This window comes from Serinus canaria, chromosome 10, assembly GCF_022539315.1.
Source record: "Serinus canaria isolate serCan28SL12 chromosome 10, serCan2020, whole genome shotgun sequence".
In the NCBI taxonomy this organism is placed as follows: Eukaryota; Metazoa; Chordata; class Aves; order Passeriformes; family Fringillidae; genus Serinus; species Serinus canaria.
This window is the reverse complement of record NC_066324.1, coordinates 1,434,077-1,459,169: the sequence shown is the minus strand read 5'-3', so window position 1 is coordinate 1,459,169 and position 25,093 is coordinate 1,434,077. Positions and strand designations below refer to the sequence as shown.

At 54.2% G+C, this 25,093-nt stretch overlaps 1 protein-coding gene across 1 annotated transcript in view; it reads right to left on the bottom strand.

The window, feature by feature from the left end:
- Positions 1–25,093, bottom strand: part of ITGA11 (integrin subunit alpha 11) — a 41,989-nt gene that overhangs the window by 9,603 nt on the left and 7,293 nt on the right. Inside the window, exons 3-21 of the mRNA XM_050978582.1 lie at positions 22,137–22,246; positions 20,815–20,906; positions 20,421–20,535; positions 19,049–19,176; positions 18,367–18,515; positions 17,274–17,418; positions 16,076–16,241; positions 14,567–14,637; positions 13,997–14,141; positions 12,250–12,398; positions 10,334–10,474; positions 8,714–8,917; positions 7,852–7,982; positions 7,148–7,314; positions 5,564–5,706; positions 4,561–4,671; positions 3,710–3,795; positions 2,565–2,766; positions 212–310 (exon numbers count right to left, since the gene is read on the bottom strand). Of these exons, the coding sequence (XP_050834539.1) occupies positions 212–310; positions 2,565–2,766; positions 3,710–3,795; positions 4,561–4,671; positions 5,564–5,706; positions 7,148–7,314; positions 7,852–7,982; positions 8,714–8,917; positions 10,334–10,474; positions 12,250–12,398; positions 13,997–14,141; positions 14,567–14,637; positions 16,076–16,241; positions 17,274–17,418; positions 18,367–18,515; positions 19,049–19,176; positions 20,421–20,535; positions 20,815–20,906; positions 22,137–22,246 (2,554 nt within the window). The remainder of the gene's footprint in view (positions 1–211; positions 311–2,564; positions 2,767–3,709; positions 3,796–4,560; positions 4,672–5,563; positions 5,707–7,147; positions 7,315–7,851; positions 7,983–8,713; positions 8,918–10,333; positions 10,475–12,249; positions 12,399–13,996; positions 14,142–14,566; positions 14,638–16,075; positions 16,242–17,273; positions 17,419–18,366; positions 18,516–19,048; positions 19,177–20,420; positions 20,536–20,814; positions 20,907–22,136; positions 22,247–25,093) is intronic.

Genomic DNA, 25,093 nt, shown 5'->3' with positions numbered 1-25,093 from the left:
TCCCCTGGAGGAGCTGGGTTGGATTCTGGGGCTCTCCCGAGCACCAGGGCAGGATCCCAACCATCCCAGCTTCCCTAAGATGCCTTTCAAACTCCAAAAGGGAAGAAAACAAAAGTTTGTCTTCAAAATCCTGCTCAGGGCTGCCCAGATGCGATCCTGGGGGCACAGAAGGTCCATGAGACGGCACAGTGGGAAGTTGGGAATGTCCTACCTTGGCCTTGGCTCGGAAGAAGGGGTAGCTGACGTTGCACACCCTCCTGGAAGGGTGTCTGTCGTCACCGGCACAGTCGATGTTGATGTCGGTGTCGTCCTGAAACAGGACATGGAATGTCCAGGACACTGGGAATGAGCCCTGGGAGCTGCTCTTTGGGAAATTGGGAACACCCGAGGGGCTGAAAATGGGCCTTGGTTTTGGGGAAACAACCAACCAATGGCCAACCAGTGACCAGTCAACCAAAGACCAATGACCAGCCAATCAATGGCCAACCAGCCAATGACCAACCAACCAATGGCCAACCAGTGACCAGTCAACCAAAGACCAATGACCAGCCAATCAATGACCAACCAGCCAATGGCCAACCAGTGACCAGTCAACCAAAGACCAATGACCAGCCAATCAATGGCCAACCAGCCAATGACCAAGCAATTGACAACCAACAGCCAAAACCCAGCCAACAACCAACCAACCAACAACAAGAACCAATGACCACCCAACGAACCAGCCAACCAATGGCCAACCAACCAATGGCCAACCAACCAACCAAAAACCAGCCAACCAATGACCAACCAATCGACAACCAACAGCCAAAACCCAGCCACCAACCAACCAACCAACCAACAACAAGAACCAATGACCAACCAACGAACCAGCCAACCAATGGCCAACCAACCAAAAACCAGCCAACCAATGACAAACCAATTGACAACCAACAGCCAAAACCCAGCCAACAACAACAAGAACCAATGACAACCAACTAACGACTGACCAACCAACCAATGACTAAAACCCCAACTAATTACCAACCAACCAATGACCAAAATCCAACCAAAACCCAACCAACCAATGACCAAAATCCAACCAAAACCCAACCAACCAATGACCAAAATCCAACCAACCACTGGCCAAGAAACTAAGGAGTGAAGGAAGGATGCACCCACCAACCAACCAAAATCCAACCAAAGGACGATGCAAGGAACCAGCCACTCCTCCAGCCCAGCCTTGCTGCACCTGGGAATTCTTCCCATGCACGTGTTGCTGTTCCTGGAAAGGAGCATCTCTAGGAAGCAGCTCCCGGTTTCCTGATTTTTTAAAATCCCCTTTATGAGTTTAATTATGGTGGTGAATGAATTTAGCTGTGGTGAATGAATGAAACTGATTATTCCTGGCATTCCTGATTTTTCTGGGATGAGGAGTCGTTGGGAAGCACTGAGAGACAACGTGAGCTGTTATCCTGCATGGCCACCAGCTAAGCTGGAATTCCCTGATCTCAACACTGACATTCCTGCTGCTGGAGCACCTTCCACCTCTCCAGCCAGGCAGAGATGGATGCGGTGTCCGTCCTCACCATGAGAGGATGAGCTATTCCAGCTTTTATCCCACAAGGGGTCACTTTGAGCCGCTGCCACTGGAAAAGTCCTACCCAGGAGCTGGAATATCCCAGCACCAGCCACCAGCAACAGCCTGGAGCTCCCCACCACTCACCGGCTGAAATTATGGACTTTTTGGGGCCACAGCCACTTTTTATTTGTAGGACACAGATACCCATCCCCTCTGGATGCTCCTTGATGAGGAGGGACAGGCAGGAGACCATTACCTGTGACTCCTCCATGGCCAGCTGCAAATATCCCCTACAACCACGGCTGCTCGGTGTTTTCCATTCCCCACCATCCCGGGGATTTTCCCGGCTCCCCTCACTCCGTTTGGAATAACCTCCAAAAAAATGCATTTTTCTTATTTTGTGGGCAGCAAGCCCCACAATTTTCCTTTGGCACGGCTCGGAGAAAAACAAAGGAGACGGGATCTGCGGGCGGGGATGAAGTCATGGGGGGGTGAGGGAAGGCTCAGCGGCACCAGCACATTCCCAAACCTCGCTGGGAGCAGGGAGGAGTCGCACCGAGATCGAGTGAGCGGGGCAGTGACATTTTTGGGACACTCGGGGACCATCCAGGGAAAGCCACGGAGAGGTGGCATCGCCCGGCTCGGTGCTGAGCTGTGGCCACGTTCCCATGACCAGCTCCTACTTCCAGGAGTTATTTCTCAGCTGCAGAAACTCGCTCCTGACGGGAACTTGGCCACGCGCAGGGAGTATTTTTAAACAACTGCAGGAGAAAAATAGAGGGAAATAATTTCCTCTGTGTTTGACCTTCGCTTGGGCTCTTAAAACTCGAAACCTTTTTGTGTTTCCAAAATAAAGAGCTGGAAGTGCTTAGGAACGGAGCCCATAAACAGCTGTGATTTATGAGGGATGGAGACGGATTTGGGCTCTGCTTCAGGCTGCAGCTTCCTCCCCCGGCCGGGATGAGCAGCACCTCTGGAAAAGCCTGGATGTGCCCCGGGAGCTCACCTTGGGGATCAGGCTGGCGAGCTGGAGGTTCCTGGAGAAGGAGATGTTGAGGACGGTGCTGTAGGCGTTCTCCCCGCGGTTTTCCAGCGTGGCCTCCACGGCCACCCTCCTCCTGCTGCTCTCGATGACGAAGACGGAGGCGTCGAAGGAGAGGCTGAAGGCCGAGCAGTCCCCCCTGCGCAGCGCCCTCCGGCAGAATTCCCTGCAAGAAGGGGCATTCCCGGGATTTTACCACCAGGGAAACAAACCCCTGCTCTCCCTCCGTCCTGCTGTGCTGAAAGAGGAATTGGGGATTTTTCCCATCGTCCGTAATTTGGGGATTTTTGGCCGATGGTGTGACGCTTTCTCAAACGTTGTTAGGAATGCTCGGGACAGCCGGGATGTAGGGAAAAATCAAATCCCATGCCAACAGCAAAGGTGGCTCCAATCTCCAGTGTCCAACCCGGCCTTGGGCACTTCCAGGGATCCAGGGGCAGCCACAGCTGCTCTGGGAATTCCATCCCAGCACCTCCCCACCTTCCCAGGGAACAATCTCTTCCCAACATCCCATCTGTCTCTCTTTCACCTAAAGCCATTCCCTGTGTCCTGTCCCTCCCTCCCTGTCACCAGTCCCTCTCCAGCTCTCCTGGAGCTCCTTTAGGCTCTGGAAGGGGCTCTGAGTTCTCCCTGGATCCTTCTCCTCTCCAGGTGAACATTCCCAGCTCTCCCAGCCTGGCTCCAGCCCTTGGAGCAGCTCCGGGGCCTCCTGTGGATGCAGGGATAACCTTCAATAGCTCTGTAACCACGGAGCTGCAGTGTGGAATTATTTCCATGAGTCAAGCCCGTAATTGCCAGGTGGGTAATGCCAGCCTTGCAGTTATTCCCTGGTATTTCCTGATTTGTATCCCTGGAACCCATCACCATGGCACCAAATATTCGCTGGTTTGCGGATTCCCCGAAAAACCACGGATTCCTTCCCGGCAGGGAGCAGGGAGAGGCTCAGAAGTGCCAAGGAGCACCTCAGGGAGGGCTCGGATGAACCTTGTGGCGGTGCTGGAGGAAGGAGCAGTGAGGTCCGAATTTAGGGAACACAGACTGGGGCTGGATTTTTGGGGCCTCCCCCAGCTGGGGACGCTCCTGGAGGACGCTCTGCGTCACCTACTCACATGGCACTGGGAATGTCACTTCTGGCATCCAGCACCAGGTCGGGGACACAGTGCTCGTCCTCGTTGCAGCCATTCCAGAAGGGGACCTGAGGGGACAAGGAGAGCGGCTCGGTGACAATTCTTCCGGAGATAAATCTGCCCTGGCGCCTTGGGAAGCAGAACTTTGGGAGGTGGCACTTGGGGAGGTGACACCTGGGAGGCAGAACTAGGGATGGGGCACTTGGGAGGTGGCATTTTGGGAGGTGGCACTCGGGGATTTGACGCCAGGGGTGTGGCCTTTTGGGAAGTGGCACTTTGGGAGGTGACACTTTGGGAGGTAGAACTTAGGGAGGTGGCACCAGGGATGTGGCATTTTGGGAGGTGACACTTTGGGAGGTAGAACTTAGGGAGGTGGCACTCGGGGATGTGGCATTTTGGGAAGTGGCACTAGGGAGGTGACATCCTGGGAGGTAGAACTTAGGTGGCACTCGGGGAGGTGTCATTTTGGGAAGTGACACTTTGGGAGGTGGCACTTTGGGAGGTGGCACTCGGGGATGTGGCACTGGGGAAGTGACACTTCGGGAGGTGGCACTCAGGGAGGTGGCCCCAGAGAGGTGACACTTTGGGAGGGTGACACCTGGGGAGGTGACACGCGGGGAGGTGACACGCGGGGAAGTGACATCCTGGGAGGTAGAACTTAGGGAGGTGGCACTCGGGGATGTGGCATTTTGGGAAGTGGCATTGGGGAGGTGGCATTTTGGGAAGTGGCACCAGGGAGGCGGCACTTTGGGAGGTGACATCCTGGGAGGTGGACACTTTGGGAGGTGGCACTCGGGGAGGTGGCACTTTGGGAGGTGACAGCTGCTACCTACAGAGACCCTGAGGGAGGTGGGCCACCCGTGGTCCAGCATGGGGCCGTGCTCGGGGTGCTCCAGCTCGAAGTCGATGGAGAACGTCACCGGCTTGACGTAATCCGCCGAGTCCTGGGGCACGGGGAGAGCACTGAGAGGGGCCCAGGGCTGCCTGGGCTGGGGCAGCCCCTCAGGTGTCCCCAAAGGTCACAGCCCTGTCCTGCAGCCCCAGACCAGGGCTGGGATGGAACAAAACACCAGATCCCGTCTCCAAGGTTGCTCCGAGCCCCGTCCATCCCGGCCTTGGATGCTTCCAGGGATCCAGGGGCAGCCACGGCTCCTCTGGGAATTCCATCCCGGCCAGGAATTCCTTCCCAATATCCCACCTCACCCTGCCCTCTGGAAGCCCCTAGGAGCTCCTCCCATGCCTTGCCCGGGGTGCAGAGGGATGCTCTGAAGGGAGAGGTTTTTTGGGCTAAATCACGAGCTCCAGCTCCATCTCCAGCCTCAAATTTCCCAAAAGTTCACGGCAGTTCAGCCGGGACCTGGGGCCGGGCCAGTCTGGCAGCTCAGGCCTGCCTGGCTTCCACGAGATTCTCCTCATTCCCTGGGAATGTTTGGGCTTGGCCAGGTTTGTGCATCAGCTGCTCCCTGCGAGCGAGGGACCCACCAGCTCTGCACCCCGGGGTGGGACCCTCAGGGTCACAGGGGGACACCACCAGGCACTGGCACGGGGACGCTCCATTCCCGACGGAAAAACCACGGGCATTCCTGGTTTTGGAGCAGGAAAAGCAGCCTGGCCCCGGGCTGAGGATCACAAACCCTCCCCGAGGACACGGCTGGTGGAACGGAGCACGTGGAGGCTGATGTCACCGCTTGGGGACCCAGCAGCTGCCACGTGCTGGCAGCTCCGTCCCTGACCACATCAAACCGGCGGGGAGGAATCCAACGGGATGAATCCAGCGGGATGAGGCTGGTTCCCACCCCGGGATGCTGGAGAGAACCTCTCCTGCTCCGCACTCACCAGGACGTGGAAGGGGAGGGTGTGGCAGAGCTCCTGCCCGGCGGGCAGCACCAGGGCCCGCGGTGCCACCCGCTCGCTGCCGTCGTCCAGGTGCGCCCGGGGCGAGTAGCGGCGCTCGTCGATGGTCGTGTTGTACCTGAGCCCTGCAAGGACAGCCCCAGCTCAGCCCTCGGGGCCACAAACCCCGGGCAAAGAGTGGCCCCAGCGCCCATTCCCTGCTGAGGGAAATCCAGGGAAATCCCAGGCAGTTCTGGGAAAAGCGAGGAGTTTTGGGAATGAATTACTGCAAGGCCACGTGTAAAATCTGTGCAGGCGTGGAATTGTTTGCCTCTCAAGTGCTCCCGTGCTGGTCTGGAGGAACTGGAGTTCACCCCTCACACCTGGATGATTTATGGAGATCCTTTGGTTCCTGCACTGCTGTTGGAAAGCAACTGGAGATTCCCAACCAAGCAGGGATTTCAGAGAACCACAGAATGGTTTGGGAAGGGACCTTAAATCTCATCTCACTGCAGCTCCTGCCATGGGAGGGACACCTCCCCCTGTCCCAGGGTGCTCCACACCCTGTCCAGCCTGGCCTTGGACACATCCAGGGGCAGCCACAGCTGCTCTGGGAATTCCATCCCAGCCCCATCCCACCCTCACAGGGAACCATTCCTTCCCAAAGCTGCATCTGTCCCTGTGTCAGCCTAAAGCCATTCCCTGTGTCCTGTCCCTCCATCCCTTGTCCCAGTCCTTCTCCAGCTCTCCTGGAGCTCCTTTAGGCCCTGGAAGGGGCTCTGAGGTTTCTCTGGATCCTTCTCTCTTCCTGGCTGGACACCCTCAGCTCTCCCAGCCTGGTTCCAGAGCAGAGGGGCTCATCCAGCGGGTGACTCTTTATTTCCAGGGGAAATGAAGGTAAAATCAAATAAACAAGGAAATCCCACTCAGATTTTATCCCGCAGGGACAGCAGCAGGGAGAAAAATGCTGGGTTTGTCAGCACAAAACAAAACCCTTGCTCAGGGCAATGGGAGTTTTTCCTTGGCTTTGGATCCTGATTTTCCTTGGACAGTGTTTGCTGTTGGCTGGCCAGGGCCGAGCCGCTATCGCTTCCCTGCTCCGCTGACTCCCGGGAATCCGCCGGGGATCACTCGGGGTCACGGCTCCATCCAAGGGTTTAACGGGAGGGCTGGCCAGCTCCACAGATTCCCCAGGATGTTGTGGAAAACGCACATCTGGCCGGCAGATGTGTCCCGCTGCTGCGGGAGGGATGGAGGAGCCCTGCGGAGCGCGGGCCGGGCGCGTCCTCTCCTGTCTCACCGTGGGGACATTCCCGTCACACCGAGCACGGAAAGGCAAATCCCAGGAGAGCTCAGCCCAGGGAGCAGGTGAGGGCTGAGGTGGGATTTATCCTGGGGGGGTTCCTTTGGCAGAACCACCACCAGAACCCGGAGACTCGGCCGGGACCGGGACAAACATGAGTGACACCAAAGTGGCAGAGGGACACCTGAGCTCCCCCAAGCTCCGGGGTGGTCTCCATCCCAAAAGCTGGGTTTTCCATGGGGCTGGAGACCTGAGCGAGGCAGGAATTGGGCTTTTGTCCTTACCCACGCTGGCAGCCTGGAAGTGAGCGGAGAGGAAGAGGGCGGTGAAGCAGACGAAGGCCCTCATGCAGGTGGCCTCCTTCCCGTTGCGCCGGCAGTCCTTGGTGAAGATGTTGATCTTGGAGGGCTCGAAGCGCAGGCTGGCGTTGATCCGCACCACGCTGCGGGACCTGCGGGGTGGGGAGAGGGCACGGGATGGGCTCCGGCCCGGGGTGGGACATCCTGGAGTCTCCCACAGCTCCAGGTTTGCCTTTTTCACTCCTTTTCCCTCCTTTTGGCAGAAGGTTGGGAAGAGCAAAGGCGCTCTCCAGGCGGAGCCCAGGGTGACCCATCTCGGCTGGGCACAGCCACCCTCCATCCCAACAGCTTCCAGGGGCTCGCCAAACATTAATTATTAATGTTAGTATTATTAATTATTATATTAATTTGAAAATATTGCTTTGATTAAATCAGACCGGAAGGAGCCTGGGCAAATCCCCACAAACGAATTTGGAACTTCTGGAGAACTATGGATGAAACTCAGTGGAAAACGAACCCTGGCACCTTTTCAGGGCCCGAGGGTATTGAGATGCCACAGCCCCGCTGGGCAGGGGGTGGTTATTCAGGAAAGATGGCTCAGATCGTCGGGAGACCAGTTTTTCCTGGGAAGAATTTGGCATGATTTGGGCAGAGGAAAGCGGGAGAGGGCACCGAGCTCCCTGTCTCACCAGAGCACCACGGCGCTGCCCAGCGAGCCCACGGCCAGGTCCACCAGCCCGTCCTCGTTCAGATCCAGCTGCCCGTGGATGCTGCACCCAAAATACATCAGGCCCGGAGCGAGGTCGGCGGCCGCGATCCGCTGGAAAGGAACGGGAGCAATCCAGGCTGGAGTCCAGCAGGAGCATCCCTGCCTGCCAAGGGTTTGCCAGGCTGGCTCCGCCTCGCCGCTGGAAACACCCCGTTCCAAGAGAACGGGCTGCACACGGTTTTCCAGGGAATTTCTCTTTGGGAAAGAGAAAGCGTTTGCTTCGAGAGCAATTTCTCTTTGGAGGCAGCATCCAGGACTTCTGCTGGAGTTACCCTGCCTATTTAACATTTGTCAAAAGTGTAATAAGTAAATAAATAAATAAATAAATTAAAAAAAAAAAAAAAATTAATTTTTAAAATTACCAATTAATTAATTAATTAATTAATGCATCCATAGCCATCCCTTGCAATGATTGCTAAACAGTGCCTCCAATTTCGAGCCTTTCCCCCCGCTATTCCATGGAATAATTCAGGTTGGAAAAGCCACCCAAGACTGTGGAGTCCAACCACCCCCCGGTGCTGCCGAGGCCACCACAAAGTGTCCCCAAGTGCCACATCCACACGTCTTGAATCCCAGCAGGGATGGGGATTCCACCAGCGCTGTTCCAATGCTTGAATTCCAACCTTTTGTCTTGGATGCCTCAAAAGAGGAAATATCTGTCCATGATAATTAACAATTAAACCCCTGTGTGGATTTGTCCTGCTCCATCAGTCCCTAAAACAGGGACAAAGTGCATTTATTCCCATGAAAGACGAGGAAAACCAAGCACGGGGAAGCCCCACCTGCTTGTACTTCCTCAGGATGGTCTCCTGGAATCCCAGGAAAACGTAAATGGCTCCTTGGTGCTCGTCCTCCAGAGGGGCCCCCACCACCAGGTCATTGTAGGAGTCCTGGTTGAGGTCGGGGACGGCGGCGATGCAGGAGCCGAAACGGGAATTCTGGTAACTCTGGAGGTCCACCAGGGCTCCGCTGGGAACAAAGAGGTTCTGCCAGGGAAAAAGAGGAAGGAAGAAAATTCCCAAAGCATCAGCAGCGAGGCTGGAAAGAGGAGAAAGCCTCAAGCCAACAGTGGGGTGGTGCGGGAGGGATCCTCCAAGGAAGGAGGGGCAGCATTCCCAGGGATGGGGGATTGTGGAGCACATCCCTGGGGAATGAGGAGCCCTGTGCCCCACCGAGCCAGCACATAAGTAATAAGTAATATAGTAAGTAATGAATAATAATCAATAATAATAATAAGAATAATAATAATAATAATAATAATAATAATAACAATAATAATAATAATAAACAACAACAATAATAATAATAATAATAATTCCATATTAATAATACATTCCATAACAAATACAAATTCCGTAACAACAAACATCCCATACTCATAATAAATTCTATAATAAATACAAATTTCATTAATGAATAACGATAACAATAACAAAATAAAAGTGCTTGGGTGTAGGGATATAAATAATAATAATAATAATAATAATAATAATAATAATAATAATAATAATAATAATAATAATTTATATAGATATAATATTCATCATTATATAATAATAGTAAGAATAATAATATAAGTATATAACATTATCATTAATAATAATATTCCATATTATTTATATAATAATAATAAAAGTATATAACATTTATATATTATTATATAATATTTATCATTATATAATAATAGTAATAATAATACTATAATTATATAATATTTATATATTATTATATAATTTTCATCATTAAATAATAATAATTATCATTGTTATTCCATATTATTTATGGAATAGTAATAATAATAATAATAATAATTATTATTATTATTATTGTTATTATTATTATTGTTATTATTATTATTATTCCATAATAATAAAGTACTTTGGGTGTGGGGATTCCAGGCAGGTGGAATAAATTTATATGTATAAATAATTATACAATATAATTTATAAATTTATATTTAATATTTATGGAATATTATTATTATTATTATTATTATTATTATTATTACTATTATCACTATTATCATTATTATCATTATTATCATTATTATCATTATTATCATTATTATTATTATTACATAAGTAATAAAGTACTTTGGGCATGGGGATTCCATGCTCCAGGCAGGGTTTTATCTGCTTCATAATTCCAACTGGGGGAATTCCTCATCCAGGGCAGCTTCCAGAGGGAAGCCCCTTTAGGCTCTGGAAGGGGCTCTGAGCCCTCCCAGGAGGGAGCAGGTCTCAGAACTCCCCTGGCTGGGGATGGTTTCTCCAGAGGGACACCCACATTCCCATGTGGCAAAGACCCCATTCCACCCCTCCCCTGAGACCTGGCAGGGACACACCCGCGATGTCCCCAGGCTGTCCCCAGCTGTCCCCTCCATGTCCCCAGGTGCCACTCACCCCGTGCAGGGCGTACACGTAGACCTTGCCCCTCTCCCTGCCCTCGCTGAAGAACATGGGCGCGCCCACCAGCAGCACGTCCGTGACGCCGTCGCCGTTCACGTCCAGGGAATTGATCTCGCTGCCGTAGTAGGAGCCGATCTGGGCGAGGCAGGACGGGGTGGGAATGGTGCCACCATCCCCCTGGATCCCCTGGATCCACAGGGACAGCCCAGCCCCGCCACAGCCACGCAGTGGATGCAGCCACAACCGGCTCTCTTGGATGGAAATGGGGCTGTGTGTGTTCCATCCCCGCCTGTCAGAGCTGGGCAGTCATCTCCTGTTCCTGTTCAGTTTTCTTTACCTCTCCCACAGCCCATCCTCCCTCCAGGAGATCTCTGCTGTTCATGGACCATTAATTATTGATTATCTTCTGTTCATGGGCCATTAATTATTAATTATCTGCTGTCCGTGGCCAGGGAGTGTCCCTGCAGGGCTGATCAAATCCCACCATCCCATGGGAGATGCTCTGCCCAGGGGAGGAGCCAAGCATTCCTCCCTGGATCCAATCTGAGGTGCTGGGAACAGCCCAGCAGCCTTTGCCCCCTGCATTCCCAGAGGAGCAGCTTTCTGCTGCCCTGCATTCCCAGAGGGAGAGCAGGCCCATCTCCAGCAGCCCTGGAGCTGCAGAGGAAAACTCCCCCCTTGTGCAGGATCCCTGCTCCAGCAGAGCCACAGCTGGCACTGCAGGAGGGCTGAGCCCCCCTGGGATGGGACTGTGCCACCACCCTGAGCCCCCCTGGGATGGGACTGTGCCACCACCCGGAGCCCCCCTGGGATGGGACTGTGCCACCACCGGAGCCCCCCTGGGATGGGACTGTGCCACCACCCTGAGCCCCCCTGGGATGGGACTGTGCCACCACCCTGAGCCCCCCTGGGATGGGACTGTGCCACCTCCCTGAGCCATCCTGGGATGGGACTGTGCCACCTCCTGAGCCATCCTGGGATGGGACTGTGCCACCAGCCTGAGCCCCCCTGGGATGGGACTGTGCCACCACCCTGAGCCCCCCTGGGATGGGACTGTGCCACCACCCTGAGCCCCCCTGGGATGGGACTGTGCCACCCTGGGATGGGCTGTGCCCCCACCCTGAGCCCCCTGGGATGGGACTGTGCCACCACCCTGAGCCCCCTGGGATGGGACTGTGCCACCCTGGGATGGGGCTGTGCCCCCACCTGAGCCCCCTGGGATGGAGCTGTGCCACACCCTGAGCCCCCCTGGGATGGGACTGTGCCACCACCCTGAGACCCCCTGGGATGGGACTGTGCCACCACCCTGAGCCCCCCTGGGATGGGACTGTGCCCACCCTGGGATGGGACTGTGCCACCCCCTGAGCCCCTGGGATGGGACTGTGCCACCCTGGGATGGGACTGTGCCACCACCCTGAGCCCCCCTGGGATGGGACTGTGCCACCACCCTGAGCCCCCCTGGGATGGGACTGTGCCACCACCCTGAGCCCCCCTGGGATGGGACTGTGCCACCACCCTGAGCCCCTCTGGGATGGGCTGTGCCACCACCCTGACACACAGGGGACAGGGCCTGTCTGACTCTGGCAGTGGCTTGTTTTCTTTTTTGTACTTTTGCATTTTTATTTTCCCTAATAAAGAACTGTTATTCCTATTCCCACATCTTTGCCTGAGAGCCCCTAAATTTCAAAATGACAATAATCCAGTGGGAGGGGGTTTCCATTTTCCATTTCAGGGCAGGCTCCTGCCCTCCTCAGCAGACACCTGTCCTCTCAAACCAGGACAGCGGCACACCCGCGGCTGTGTGGCACTTCCCAGCCGTTCCCGCTCGGGAAAACCACGGGAGAGGGTTGATTTTTCCACGGGGGGGGGGGGGGGCGGAAAAGCGGCGCGGCATTCCCGGCAGGAATTACCTGCTCTCCCTTGAGGGCCTGGTGGATGGTGAGGTTCCTGTTGCTGTGCATGTTGAACAGGATGACCTTGCCCGTGTGGTTGAACCGCGGCGCTCCCGCCACGTAGATGCGCTCGTGCTTGGTGGAGATGACCGAGGAGACGGTGTAACCTGGGAAGGGATGGAGTGAGAATTCCCTGCCTGCTCCCAGGCTCTGCTTCCCATCAGCCCCCAGCTGCTGACACAGCTCTGGCCCCTTCCCAAAAAGGGAAGCCTAAAATCCGGGATTTTTGCAAAGATGCAATCACCAAATGGGCCCCGGTGCCTCCGAGCCCGCGCCGGGGCTGTGCTGGGAGTTTGGGCCCTGCCTGATCCCCACTTCCTGTGCAAATCCTTCTCTTAGCGAAGGTGAGCCCAATTCCTGCAATTCCCGGACTCCTGGGTGTTTTATTTCATGGCTCACATCAAGCTGGACAGACACTGGTGAGGTGCCGAGTGTTGGGAAGTTGCAGCTCCCGCTGCTCCGGGAACGCCGGGCAGGGAAAGCTTTCCTGGTGCTTGATGTCAGCATTCCCAGTCCAAGAAAAGCCATGAATCCATCAAAACCATTCCTCTTGATGGAAATAACCCTGCCTAAGCCAGGGACCCCGAGCAATCCCTTTTTCCCACTGGGATCACCCCCTGGGCTGCGGCACTTCCATGGCTGCAGACTGGATTTTGTGGGAATATAAAGCTGGGGCTGCCAAATCCCGGTTTTCAACCCCAAGTCCAGGATCCTGAACCTTCAGGCTCAGGTTTAAATTCCAGTGAAATCCTTGGAATTGGATTTGGGTGCCCAGTGAAACTGTGGCTGGAATGTTCCAATCCCAGGCTGGATGGGGCATGGAGAAACCTGGGATAGGGGAAGGTGGAATGGCATGAGCTTTAAAGTCCCTTTCCAACCCAAAGCATTCCGGGATTCTGGGATTCTCTGTAACTCAGTGTCTGGCCAATCGTGAAACTGAATCACATTCCCTGGAATCACATCCAGTTGAGTTTTGAGTATCTCCAGAGATTTTCCGACCCCTTTCCCTGCTCACCAGCCTTACCTGGGGTCCCTCTTTCCCTAAAAATGCCCCTCCTGGAGGGATATTCCTAAACCCAGCATCAGCCCTGAGCCCCCCAGGCTGCTCCTCAGCAGGATATGCCAGCATTCCTCGATATTCCCGGAATTCTCACTCCAGGCAGTGGTAAAGAGAGCCCAGTTGGGCTCCTGCAGGGATTCCCATGGGACACCCACAGCCACCCCAGCTCGGGGGACACTCTGCTGTCACCCCACGGATGATCCACGTGTCCCCATTCCCAGGGAAGAGCCTTGAGGTGCTGATCCCACAGGATCCCACCTCTCTCCCCTGTCCCGGCACAGCCACATCTCCGAGGAGAGGCTGCATGTCTCAATCCAGGCTGATATTTTTATTCCAGAGCTCCAGTGGCTGCAGATGGAATGGATTAACCCAGCAGGTATTTCCTGCCTAGGCATGAAATTCCATCAGCGCTTTGAAACCGCTCCAAGGAAAGCTGCGGATAACCCGCCGGCTCGGCTGCTCCTGGATTTAAATCCCATTTGTGCCCCTCTCCGGGGCTGGAGCCGGGCTCTTCCCAGGTGAGGATGCTCCTGTGCTGCATCCCACACCTCTCCCATGAGGAATTCCCCGTGCTTCCTCCTTTTTAGGGATAAAATCCCGAATTCCCCCTGCCGGGGGCAGCACGGCCTGGTTCAGCTTTCCCACCTAAGTAGGCTCCGTGGTTTTTCAGCTCCTCTGGGAATTCCTGCAGGTAGGATTCCCGCAGAGGGATGACCTTCCCACTGCTGGTCTCCTTCAGGACGGCTCCGTTCCAGTCGTAGGCTCCCACTGCTCCCAGCAGGATCCCGTCCTGTGGGAACACAGGAGTGGTTTGGTGGGATCTCTTCCCGAGTGGAGGCGATTCCATCCCTCTGATCCCACACAGACCGTTCTTCCAAAAACACCTGGAATGCTGGAGGGTTTTAAAACTGCTGGAATGACGCTTCCACCCTATTCCTGTTTTCCCAGTGTGTTTTTCCTCCCCAGGAATTCCCAAGAGCTTTTTCCGTGGACACCCCAGCACGTCCTTCCCAAGAGGTCACGGCACCAGGAGGATCTGCTGCAGATCCTAAGGGATGCTCAGGTCTCCCAACACCTCCCTTTCCCACGGGATAATCCAGATAATTCCTTATCCTCATTTAGGGATTCAACTCCGTAATCAGTAATTTGTCCCAAATCCCAATCTCCCACCTGGAGCAAAAAAAAAAGAAAAAATTCCCACATTTCCTGTCTTACTTCCACGACGTGGGATGAAAATCCAGTCTGGGACATTTCCAGTCCAAAGGAGATCTCGTTCTTGTTGGTTCCTGAAACAAAAAAAATGGGGTTTGTGTTTAGTAGGGAGTTTTGCTTTCCTGGAACAGCTCCTCTGGAATTGCTCCGGCAGCTCCACATCCTCCCGACGATCCCATTTCTCCCTAAATCCCCCAATTCCACAGCCTCGTGCTGTTAGGGAATCTGGGAGCTCTGCTGGGATGCAGATCTCCCAGAACTGGGGATTTGGAGGTTTTTCCTTCGTAATTCCAACTGGGGGAATTCCTCATCCGGGGCAACTTCCACAGGGAAGCGCCAGGCTGGACAGAGAAAACTGGGAAACTTGTGGGGAGTTTGCGCGCTGGTTTGAGCCAAAATCCCCCAAATTCAAGATGTTTCATTCCCAGAGCCGGCCCTCCATCTTCTGTTCCAGCTGCTCATTCCAGGCTGCATTTTTCCTCTGAAATTCGGATAAATTTGGTTTGGGAGAGGGACAAAGCTGTCACAAGAGCTGACATTTAAGACAGAAATATTTCCTGATATTTCGTTTCAGCCAATAAACCCGAAATCCCAACGTTATTCCCATAATCTCCTGATGTCTGGCACCCCAGGAAGCTCCTGTGTGTGGGTTTTCCTGTTTGCAGCCCTGGAATTTGATGGATGAGGAAGACACTGACGCCCAAATTCCCCCCATACCAAACCTCCAAGGCTTTCTATAAAAAGGAAAAATCAAAGCCACCGGAATTCCTCTGGCTGGAACGAGGTGTGTCCTTTGGAAAAGGGATCTCCGCTCCCGATATCCGAGGGACACAACCGCTCCAAATAAAGACATTTCCTCAGACCTGAAGATCCTCCAAGCAGGATTTTAGGCTCCGATGTTGCGGAAGCCGCGTCCGAATTCGGGGAAAAGAAGGATCGGCAGCACATTCCCAGCCCTGGGACGTGCCAGGGAGGAGCATCCCTCACCTTCCAGGCTGAAAATCCTCCAGGGAGGAGCATCCCTCACCTTCCAGGCTGAAAATCCTCTCTCTCCAGGGAGGAGCATCCCTCACCTTTGGGGCTGAAAATCCTCCAGGGAGGAGCATCCTTCACCTTCCAGGCTGAAAATCCCTCCAGGGAGGAGCATCTCTCACCTTCCAGGCTGAAAAATCCTTTCTTTCTTTCTCCAGGGAGGAGCATCCCTCACCTTTGGGGCTGAAAATCCTCCAGGGAGGAGCATCCCTCACCTTCCAGGTTGAAAATCCTTTCTTTCTCTCTCCAGGGAGGAGCATCCCTCACCTTCGGGGCTGAAAATCCTCTCTCCAGGGAGGAGCATCCCTCACCTTCCAGGCTGAAAATCCTCTCTCCAGGGAGGAGCATCCCTCACCTTCCAGGCTGACAAATCCTCTCTCCAGGGAGGAGCATCCCTCACCTTTGGGGCTGAAAATCCTCCAGGGAGGAGCATCCCTCACCTTCCAGGCTGAAAATCCTCCGGGGAGGAGCATCCCTCACCTTCCAGGCTGAAAATCCTCTCTCCCAGGGCATCCACGATGTCCTTGAGGGCCGCCTCGTCGGTGACGTTGAAGAAGTGTTTGTCGTCGGGGTCGCTGGCGATGAATTTGATCTCGTTCAGAAAGGCCTCGGGGTTGATTCCTCTCCTGTTGTAGTAACCCAGGACCTGGTTGGGAATAACTTTCATGGAATTAGAATTCCCAGGTGGTTTGGCTTGGGAGGGATCTTAAAGCTCATGCCATTCCATAGGCAGGGACACATTCCTCTATCCCAGGACGCTCCAAGCCCTGTCCAACCTTGGACACCTCCGGGGATGGGGGGGTCAGCAGCTCCTCCGGGACGTTTTCCCAGGATGGATAAAACCATCCCAAAGTCCACGTGGGAGAAGTCCCATCCTCGGATCTGACACCCCTTTGTGGGAACAAACAGAGGAACTGCTGAAAAATTCCTCCCTGCTGGATGTTCCTCATGGAATCTGGGGTCCTGCCTGGCCCTGGTTCTGGCACCAGCTCCGGCAGCTGAATCCCGAGCTGAGCATCCCAAGAGCAGCACCAGCCACAAGGAGCTCTTGGAATGCTCCAGGAGCAGTGGGGATGGACAGGAGCTCTTGGAATGTTCCAGGAGCAGTGGGGATGGACAGGAGTTCTTGGAATGCTCCAGGAGCAATGGGGATGGACAGGAGCTCTTGGAATTCTCCAGGAGCAATGGAGATGGCCAGGACCTGTTGGAATGCTCCAGGATCAATGGAGATGGGCTGTTCTGGTGCTTTGGGATCCCTGGAGCACACAGGGACCTCCTGGAATGTTCCAGGAGCAGCGGGGATGGGCTGTCCTGGTGCTTTGGGATCCCTGGAGCACAGGACCTCTTGGAATGCTCCAGGAGCAGCGGGGATGGACAGGAGTTCTTGGAATGCTCCAGGAGCAGTGGGGATGGCCAGGACCTGTTGGAATGCTCCAGGAGCAGCGGGGATGGACAGGAGCTCTTGGAATGCTCCAGGAGCAGTGGGGATGGCCAGGACCTGTTGGAATGCTCCAGGAGCAATGGAGATGGGCTGTCCTGGTGCTTTGGGATCCCTGGAGCACAGGACCTCTTGGAATGCTCCAGGAGCAGCGGGGATGGGCTGTCCTGGTGCTTTGGGATCCCTGGAGCACCACCACGCTCCGCAGGACTTCCAGAACCCAGGAGTGCCGCCACTCACCGCCACGGCGTATCTGGTGACGTTGTCCCTCTCGCTGTCCTCGATCACCTTCTCCAGGTCTGGGCTGTCGTGGGACTCTCCATCTGTGATGACAATCATTACTCTCTTTGCCCCTTTCCGGCCACCTTTCCGAAACGCTTCCGAGCTGCAAGGGAAGAGATGCCCTGGGCTGCTCAGCCCCGCCAGCTCCGAGGTGGCTCCGCCGCCCCACCGAGCCCGCCCCGAGGGGTCTCTGGGGCTGCTGCCCCCTGGGGAGGGGCAGGAACCCTCGGGAAGTGCTTTGGGATGTGGATTCCCACACTTTTTGCAGGAAGGAGGCCGTAATTCAACAAAGTTGGATGAGGGAATGGATCCTGAGCTGGCCAGCGGGGTTTGGCCTTGGCCTTCGGGGCCTTTCCCTGTCAGGGAAAATTTCTTCATCGCATTATCCACCCCTCCCAAAATCCCACAGTTTTGACAAGGCATGGTCCCAAATTCCAGCATTTTTATGGAAAAGGAGCACTGAGCAGGGCTGGGGACTCCGTGTGGCACAAATCCTTCGGGACCTAGCTCGGATCTGGCCAGGATCCATCTAAAACTATTCCAAGCTGCCCAGGGCAGCTCTGGAATCGCCATTCCTGCAGGGATTTCCAAACCCACATGGATGTGGCAACTGGGACACGGTCAGTGCTGGCCTTGATCTTTGACCTCTTTTCCAACCTAAAATTCCATGTTTCCCAGCAGGAATACTGCTTGGAAAAATTGCAGGAGCAAGGATTTGTCCCTGGAAAGGGAGGAGGTGCGGCTGTCCTGAGTTCCTGGGGACTCTCCAGAGATTTCCAGGAGAGCTCCAGGACCTGGGCCTGAATTTGGGGACTGGGAGCTTCCAGGGAAGAGGCCACAATTCCAGAGCCTGCCCCAGCTGCAAACAAGGACGGAACAATTTTGGGAAGCGCCACTGGCAAAGCTTCCCCCAAAATCCCGTTTTCCTACAAACCCCCGGCGATTCCCCCGTTCTTGGGCGGCAAGGGGAACAAAGGGAGAGGGAATTAGGGAACAAAACGTGGATGTGAAGGTTTTCCCGGGGATGGGAGCGGGCCGGGCGGGGTTTTACCGCGCGAACTCGATGCCGTAGGCGGTCCTGGTCTCGGTGCCCCCGCGCTGCTCGATGTGGCTGGCGGCCGCCACCACCTCCTGCACCGACCTGTAGTCGTTCAGATGGAACTCATGGACCACGTCCTCTCCGTACTGCACCACTCCCACCTGGGAACGACGGGAATGGCGCCAGGAAGGCCAACGGCACCGGGTCCTGCCCGCCAACAGCGCTGCCAGCCGCGGGGGAAATTCCCTACGCTCATTCCTTTTGAAATTCCATCGGCCCAGTTTTCCCTCCATGGGGTCATTGATAATTCCCAGTTTTATGGCTCTACCCCCCTGCTCTGCTCCCAAGTTTTGGGATGGTGCCATGCTGCACCATCCCGGCTTGGACCCACAGCATCTCCAGCTGGGACCAAACCGGGTTGTTTGGGAAAATTTGGGGTGTTTCTGATCAAATTCCTGCCTAAATCAACCCAAGATTACTCGGAGCAAGAGCATGGAGAGCTTCTTTCCATGGGGTTTCATCCTCCCTGTTCCCACTGGGATGTGGGATCCCTCCGTAGCTCACTTAGCTATGGGAGCGTTTTCTTCCCATGGGATGAGTCAAAAATCCCAATATTTTGACAAATTCCAGCTGCTTGACAGAAAAGGGACTTTGGGAATGGCCCTGGGATGACACAAATGGTTCAGGGCCTCACCTGGATCTGTCCAGGACCGATGTAAAACTTTTTCAGGATATTTATCAGGAAGTGCTGGACTTCAACCCAGGGATAAATGCTGTTGGATCCATCCAGAACGATGATGATGTCCATGTAGGTCTGGCATCCTGTGGAAAATCCAGGGATTTATTAAAACTCCTCTTGAAAAGGGGCAGGTTCACGGCTTCGTTCCCATCCTGGGACTTCCTCTTGGGATTTCTCGGGCAAATCAAAAAAATCCTGATTTCAATAATTTGGGAAAGAAACTTTGGGCCCCAGCAAGGTGGGGAGAAGCCACAGGAATCCTCTCTGCCGGGAAAAGATGGGATCGCTTCCTAGGAATAACACTCAGAGGCATCATTTGGGATTCAGCTTTGGAATTTGATCCCGTCTAATGTCATTCCACACTTCAAAGAGGAGCAGGGTCCGGCTCCGCTGCTCCCGCAGAGCCGTTCCTGATCCCTGAGTCATTCCCAGCCCTGCCATGGAAAGCAAGGCGGGCATTTCCTCCCTTCCCATGAAACCCTCGGCAGCCAAAAACCCCAGAGGGGACCCCAGGGCTCGGCTCTGCAGCCGGAGCAGGAAGGATTTAGGGATATTTTTTCCAGTGGGGAAAATTGCTGAGGATCGTCTCCGTCTTGCGGATGTTTTTATAGGGTTCCTTGGAAAAGTGCTGGATGCTCCTGGATTGCAGAGATTTACCGGCTGCTCTTTCACCCCGCAGGTTTTTACAGAGGAAAGAATCCATGGATTGGAGTCACTCATGGATCACTGGGATCCTCTGCAGGCCTCCATCTCCATCCCATCCCGGGAATCAGGGAGAGGAACCCACCCTGCATCCCGCTAAATGAGCACTTCCTAAAATTCCCTAACATCCCAGCTACCCTTGGCAGCGAGGGCTGGAACGTAACAAGGAAGTTACACTGGGAATTCCATGATGCCTTTACTGCCTTGATCCTGAAAATCCCATTTTTCCAAGCCCCTCTTTATGCCCTGGGAATTTGGTGGTGGGTTCTGCCTTTCCTGCCTTGATCCCACCCCCCAAATCCCATTTTTCCCAGCCCATCCACCCTGGGAATTAACCAACACCAGAGGGGTTCTGGAGCTGGGGAATCACATCCCATGGGATGAAGAGCTCCCAGGAGCGGGACGGACTTCTGGGAATCCTTCCCAGCTCCAGGAAAGGAAAAATCCCGACTCCAGATTCCCAAATTCCAACATGTTTAACTCCTGGTCAACGAGGGCTTTGTTTTGTGTGGCCAAAGTGGGATGGGAGACGACGGGGATGGGAGACGACGGGGATGGGAGACGACGGGGATGGGAGACGACGGGGATGGGAGACGGGGATGGGAGACGGGATCTTGTTCCTCACTCTGCAGGGCTGGAGCCACGGTTCTGGAGAAGCGGAAGTTGGAGTTGACGCGGGAACACATTCCCGTGGTGTAGTAGGAGCTGCCGCACTCGTGGGACCACAGGGGGCTGCAGGCCTGGCGGGGCAAAAAAAGCAGGATTTGGTTCAACATTCCCGAGAAAACCCTTTTCCGTGGACGCGCTTTGTTTTGATTTCATTTTCTCCCCTTTTAATTTCATTTTAATTCCATTTCATTCTATTTCGTTACATTTCATTTCATTTCGTCCGTAGATCCCTACAGATCCCCCCAACATTCCACGAACAAAAACCCCCACCGGGAGGAGCCTCCCGCCCCCTTCCCGTGCCGGTGCACATTCCCAAGCTCCCAGCCCACATTCCCAGGAAGGCTGCTCACCAGGAAGCTGCTGTCCCTGGGGTTGGTGGCCAGGCTCAGGCCCAGGCGCATGTTGTCCTTGCGCTCCGACACGTTGGACAGCGTCACCCGCCCTTGGGAGAGAGGCTGGCGTCAGGGACACGCCCGGGAAACCCGGAATGGCCCCCCGGAATCTCCGCAGCCACCGGGAATGGTGGGCCGGAGGGGAATCCCTGCCAGCTTCACTCCGGGTTTTGGGGATTTTCGGAAGGTGAGGAAAGGTTTGGAAAACCCAACATCAGCCGTTCTTGGGAGAGAGGGTGGGATCGGGGACATTCCCGGGAAATCTGGAACACCCCCTGGAATCTCCATAGCAATCAGGAATTATGTGCCAGGGAGGAATCTCTGCTGGCGAAACGCCAGATTTTGGGGATTTTTGGGAGGTGAGAAAAAATCTGGAAAAAACCAGCGTCACCCATCCTTGGGAGAGAGTCTGGGATCAGGCACATTCCCGGGAAAATTGGAATGCCCCTGGAATCTCTGAATTTTGTGCTGGAGAGGAATCTTCACTCCACATTTTGTGGAATTTTGGAAGGTGACAAAATGTTGGAAAAATTGGATTTTTTCCCACATGAACAACCAAGGATGGGAAATTTTTCAGGAATGAGGCTGGGAGCTGGAGAGGAGGAAATCCCTTGGAGGGCTCAGCTCCTCATCCTGGATTCCCGGGCTCATGGCTGATCCATCCCTGTGCAAGGTGATTGGATCAGGGACATTCCCAGGAAATCTGGAATGGCCCTGGAATCTCCGGAGCAGCCAGGAATGGTGTGCCGGAGAGGAATCTCTGCCAGCTTCACTCCAGGCTTTGGGGATTTTCGGAAGGTGAGAATTGGGTTCTTTCCTAGATGAACAGCCAAGGAAGGAAAATTGTTTTGGGAATGAGGCTGGGAGCTGGAAAGGAGGAAACCCCTTGGAGGGCTCAGCTCCTCATCCTGGATTCCCGGGGAATCCCTGTTTTCTCCATGGCACAGCCCAGAAATTGGGAACAGCCCCCAGTCCCAGATGGGATTGGTCCCTGAGCTGTGTCCCAAATCTTGATCCAACCGTTCCTCTGGAAAACGCAGCTCCCCACGAGCCAGAGCCCCCCCTTTGGGAAGCAAACCGGGAATCATGGAATAATTCAGGAATTTAAAGCCCATCCAGTGCCACCTTCCACCATCCCAGGGTGCCCCATCCCAACCCGGCCTTGGACACTCCCAGGGATCCAGGGGCTTCTCTGGGAATTCCACCTTCCCCGGGAGGAATCCCTTCCCACCATCCGGTTTTCCAGGGGCAGTTTGGGATGCGCGGGAGCCGTTGGATACCCAGGTTGAGCTTGGTGCAGTTCCCGTGGCTGTCACTCAGCACCGGGCACTTGTAGACGTCTCCGGTTTTCTGCTGCCCGTTGGATTCGTACGGAGCTCCCACCACCAGCCTGCGGGAAACACGGAGCCCTCAGCACCGGGACAGCACCGGGAACCCCCCGGGAAAAACCCCCCCCAGCCACAATTCCCAGATCTGGGAGCGGCAGGAGAGGGCCCCAGCCTCAGCGGAAGGAAAGATTCTCCTCCTCTTCCCGCTGGAAAGAGGAAAAAATCTGGGAATGTGACTCTGCCACCCGGAATTATGGAATTCATTCCCGCCAGCCGCAAGGAAGGGATTCCTGGAGGGGAGGGAGGGATCCAAACCCGTCTGGGAGCGCAGGGAGGCACCAAATCCCTCAGAATCCTTATGGATTGTCCCTCCTCTCCACGGCCTGGGGAGGAGCCTTTCCACAGGGAATGGCTTGGGATGGAAGGGACCCTAAGGATCACCTCATCCCAATCCCCTCCACAGGCAGGGACACCTCCCACTTCATTCCCAGAACATGGATATGGATGCAGGATTCCAGCAGAACCAGAAGGAACAACAAGGAGCCGGTGGAGCACTTCCAGCAAATCCCACTGGGATCCGCAAGGAATTTTTCCCCGGAAAACCCTGGAAAAGGGAATTTGCTCCAACCCAGAGCTGTTGTGAACAGCCCTGAGCTGAACACTGGGATCTCCAGGGGAAGGTGAGGGAATTGGAAAGGAATTTTCCCGGGGAAAACCCTGGAAAAGGGAATTTTCTCCAAGCCAGGGTAGTTATGAGCAGTGGGAGATGAACGTTGGTATCTCCAGGGGAGGGAAGGAATTTCCCCCAGGAAAACCTTCCTGGAGAAGGGAATTTGCCCCAAGCTGGAGCTGCTCCAAACATTGGGATCTCCAGTGGACATCGGGAATTCTCCTGCTCTCCAAAAGGAGGGAGCTGCTAAATCCCAATCCCCAGCAAGGACACCACCTTCCAGCTGGGATATTTCTGGGACATCCAAACATTTTTCCCACTTTTCCTTGACCGCGGCATTCCAACCCAGCAGCCCAGGAGCAGGAAGAGCACAGGACCGAAGGAATCCATCCCTCCATTCCAGGCTATCCCAAAAATCCTCGGCACCACGAGCTCGATGGCAACTCCCGCTCCCAAAATAAATGGGATTTATTTTTAAATTATTTTTTAGCTTCCCAAAAATCCTATGGATGCAACCATCCCAGTCTGGATCTCCAGATAAACAGGAGCTCTTTTGCTCCACAGGGCCCTTCCCAGCAGCTGGAAAAGCCACCGGCACAGATGTTCCCTGTTAGGCCAGGAATTGTCATTCCTTAAAAATGTTGCCGCTCCAAAGACAAACATCCCATTCTTTTATCCCAGGCCGGAATCGCTCACCCATGGAAAAGCTCCCGAATCCCAGGATTCTCATGGAAACACTTCCTGAATTACGGCTTAATGTGGGAATTCACCGCGGGGAAAAATCATCTCCAGCTGGAGCTGTCCTCGACGGCATCCAGGAAAATCTGGGATTTTTCAGGAATTTGCTCATTTTCCTGAGGCTCTCCCACACTCCCGTGTCCCTTTAGGTTGTGGAGAGGAGGGAAAAGGTGGAAGATCAGGAAGGGGAACGGGAAAACCTTGAGGATGAGGAGGAATAAAGGTGGAGGAAACAAGGATCTCCTGGTGCAATTCCCGATTCCCAAAGAATTCCAGACACATGGAATTTCATTAACTTCTGGGAGCAGCTCCAGCCTGACGCGCCCCCCATCCTGCAGGGAATGCTCTTGGAGACTTTTCCATGGGTTAATATTCCCATATTAATCTGATCACAGCACCCGTCAATCAATATTCCCAAAAAACCCAGCGGGCTCGGGGTCGGATCATCCCTTTGGGATAACGAGGCCGACCCAAAGGAAACCCAAACATTCCCAGCTTTCGCCGTGAATGCGGAGCGGCCGCCGAGCTCCCGAGGCCGGAATTCTTGTCTCCCAAAAAAACAATGGAATTGTTTTCCCTTTTTGGTTAAATGGGAATGATTCATCAGCTGGAGCTGTCAAATCCTCATGGAAACTTGGCAGCTCGGGACAAAAGGCTTTTCCAGCTGTTGGGAAGGTGTTTTTAGGGATGCTGCTCCACTCTTCCTTTCCTTGGAAACTCGGGCTAGAAATCCTGGATTTTTCCTTCCAAAAAAACCGAAACAAAACGGAAAAAATCAGGAATTCGGGATGGGCTATCCCAAATTCCCAGAAATATCCAAATAATCCAGCTCATCCCAGGAAAACTGGAGCATCCTGCTATAGAAGGGAGACATTCCTGGGTTTTTTCCAAGCTTTCCCCCTCCACGCATCCTGGGACCATCCCAAAGCTCCCAGTTTTTCCCTGGATTCCCAAGAGGGAAGCGGCTCCTGCGCCACAACTTGGCCAAAAACGGAGGCTTTGAAAGAAAATCGGAACCAAACAATTCCCGCCTGGCCTCCCTCTCCATTCCCTGCTCCCGGAGAAAACAAAGGGAAAAAAAACCGACAGGGATTAAGTGGGAAAAGCTCCGGCTGCTCCGAGCTGCCTGAGGATGGATTCTTAACTTTCATCCCCAAAAAATAAGGAGAGAAAAAGCAGGAATATCCCGGGATAATGCTCTCCCAGCAAAGCCCAGTGCTGGGTCCCGATTCCCAGTTTTCTGGGAATGGGATGTGTCCATGCCTGCAGGCTGGGAAAGGCTCCAAACCAGCAAAACCCAGGGATTCTGGAATGGTTTGGGTGGGAAAAACCTTAAAGCTCATCCCATTCCAGCCCTGATCCTGGACAATCCCGGTCCGGGCCCGGGCAAAGGGAAAAGGAGGAGGGGAAAAAAAAAAAAAAAAAGAGGGAAAAATCTCCTGGCTGGATTGAAAGCCAGAATTGTGCTGATCTGGAAAAACACTTCCAGGGGTTTCTGTTT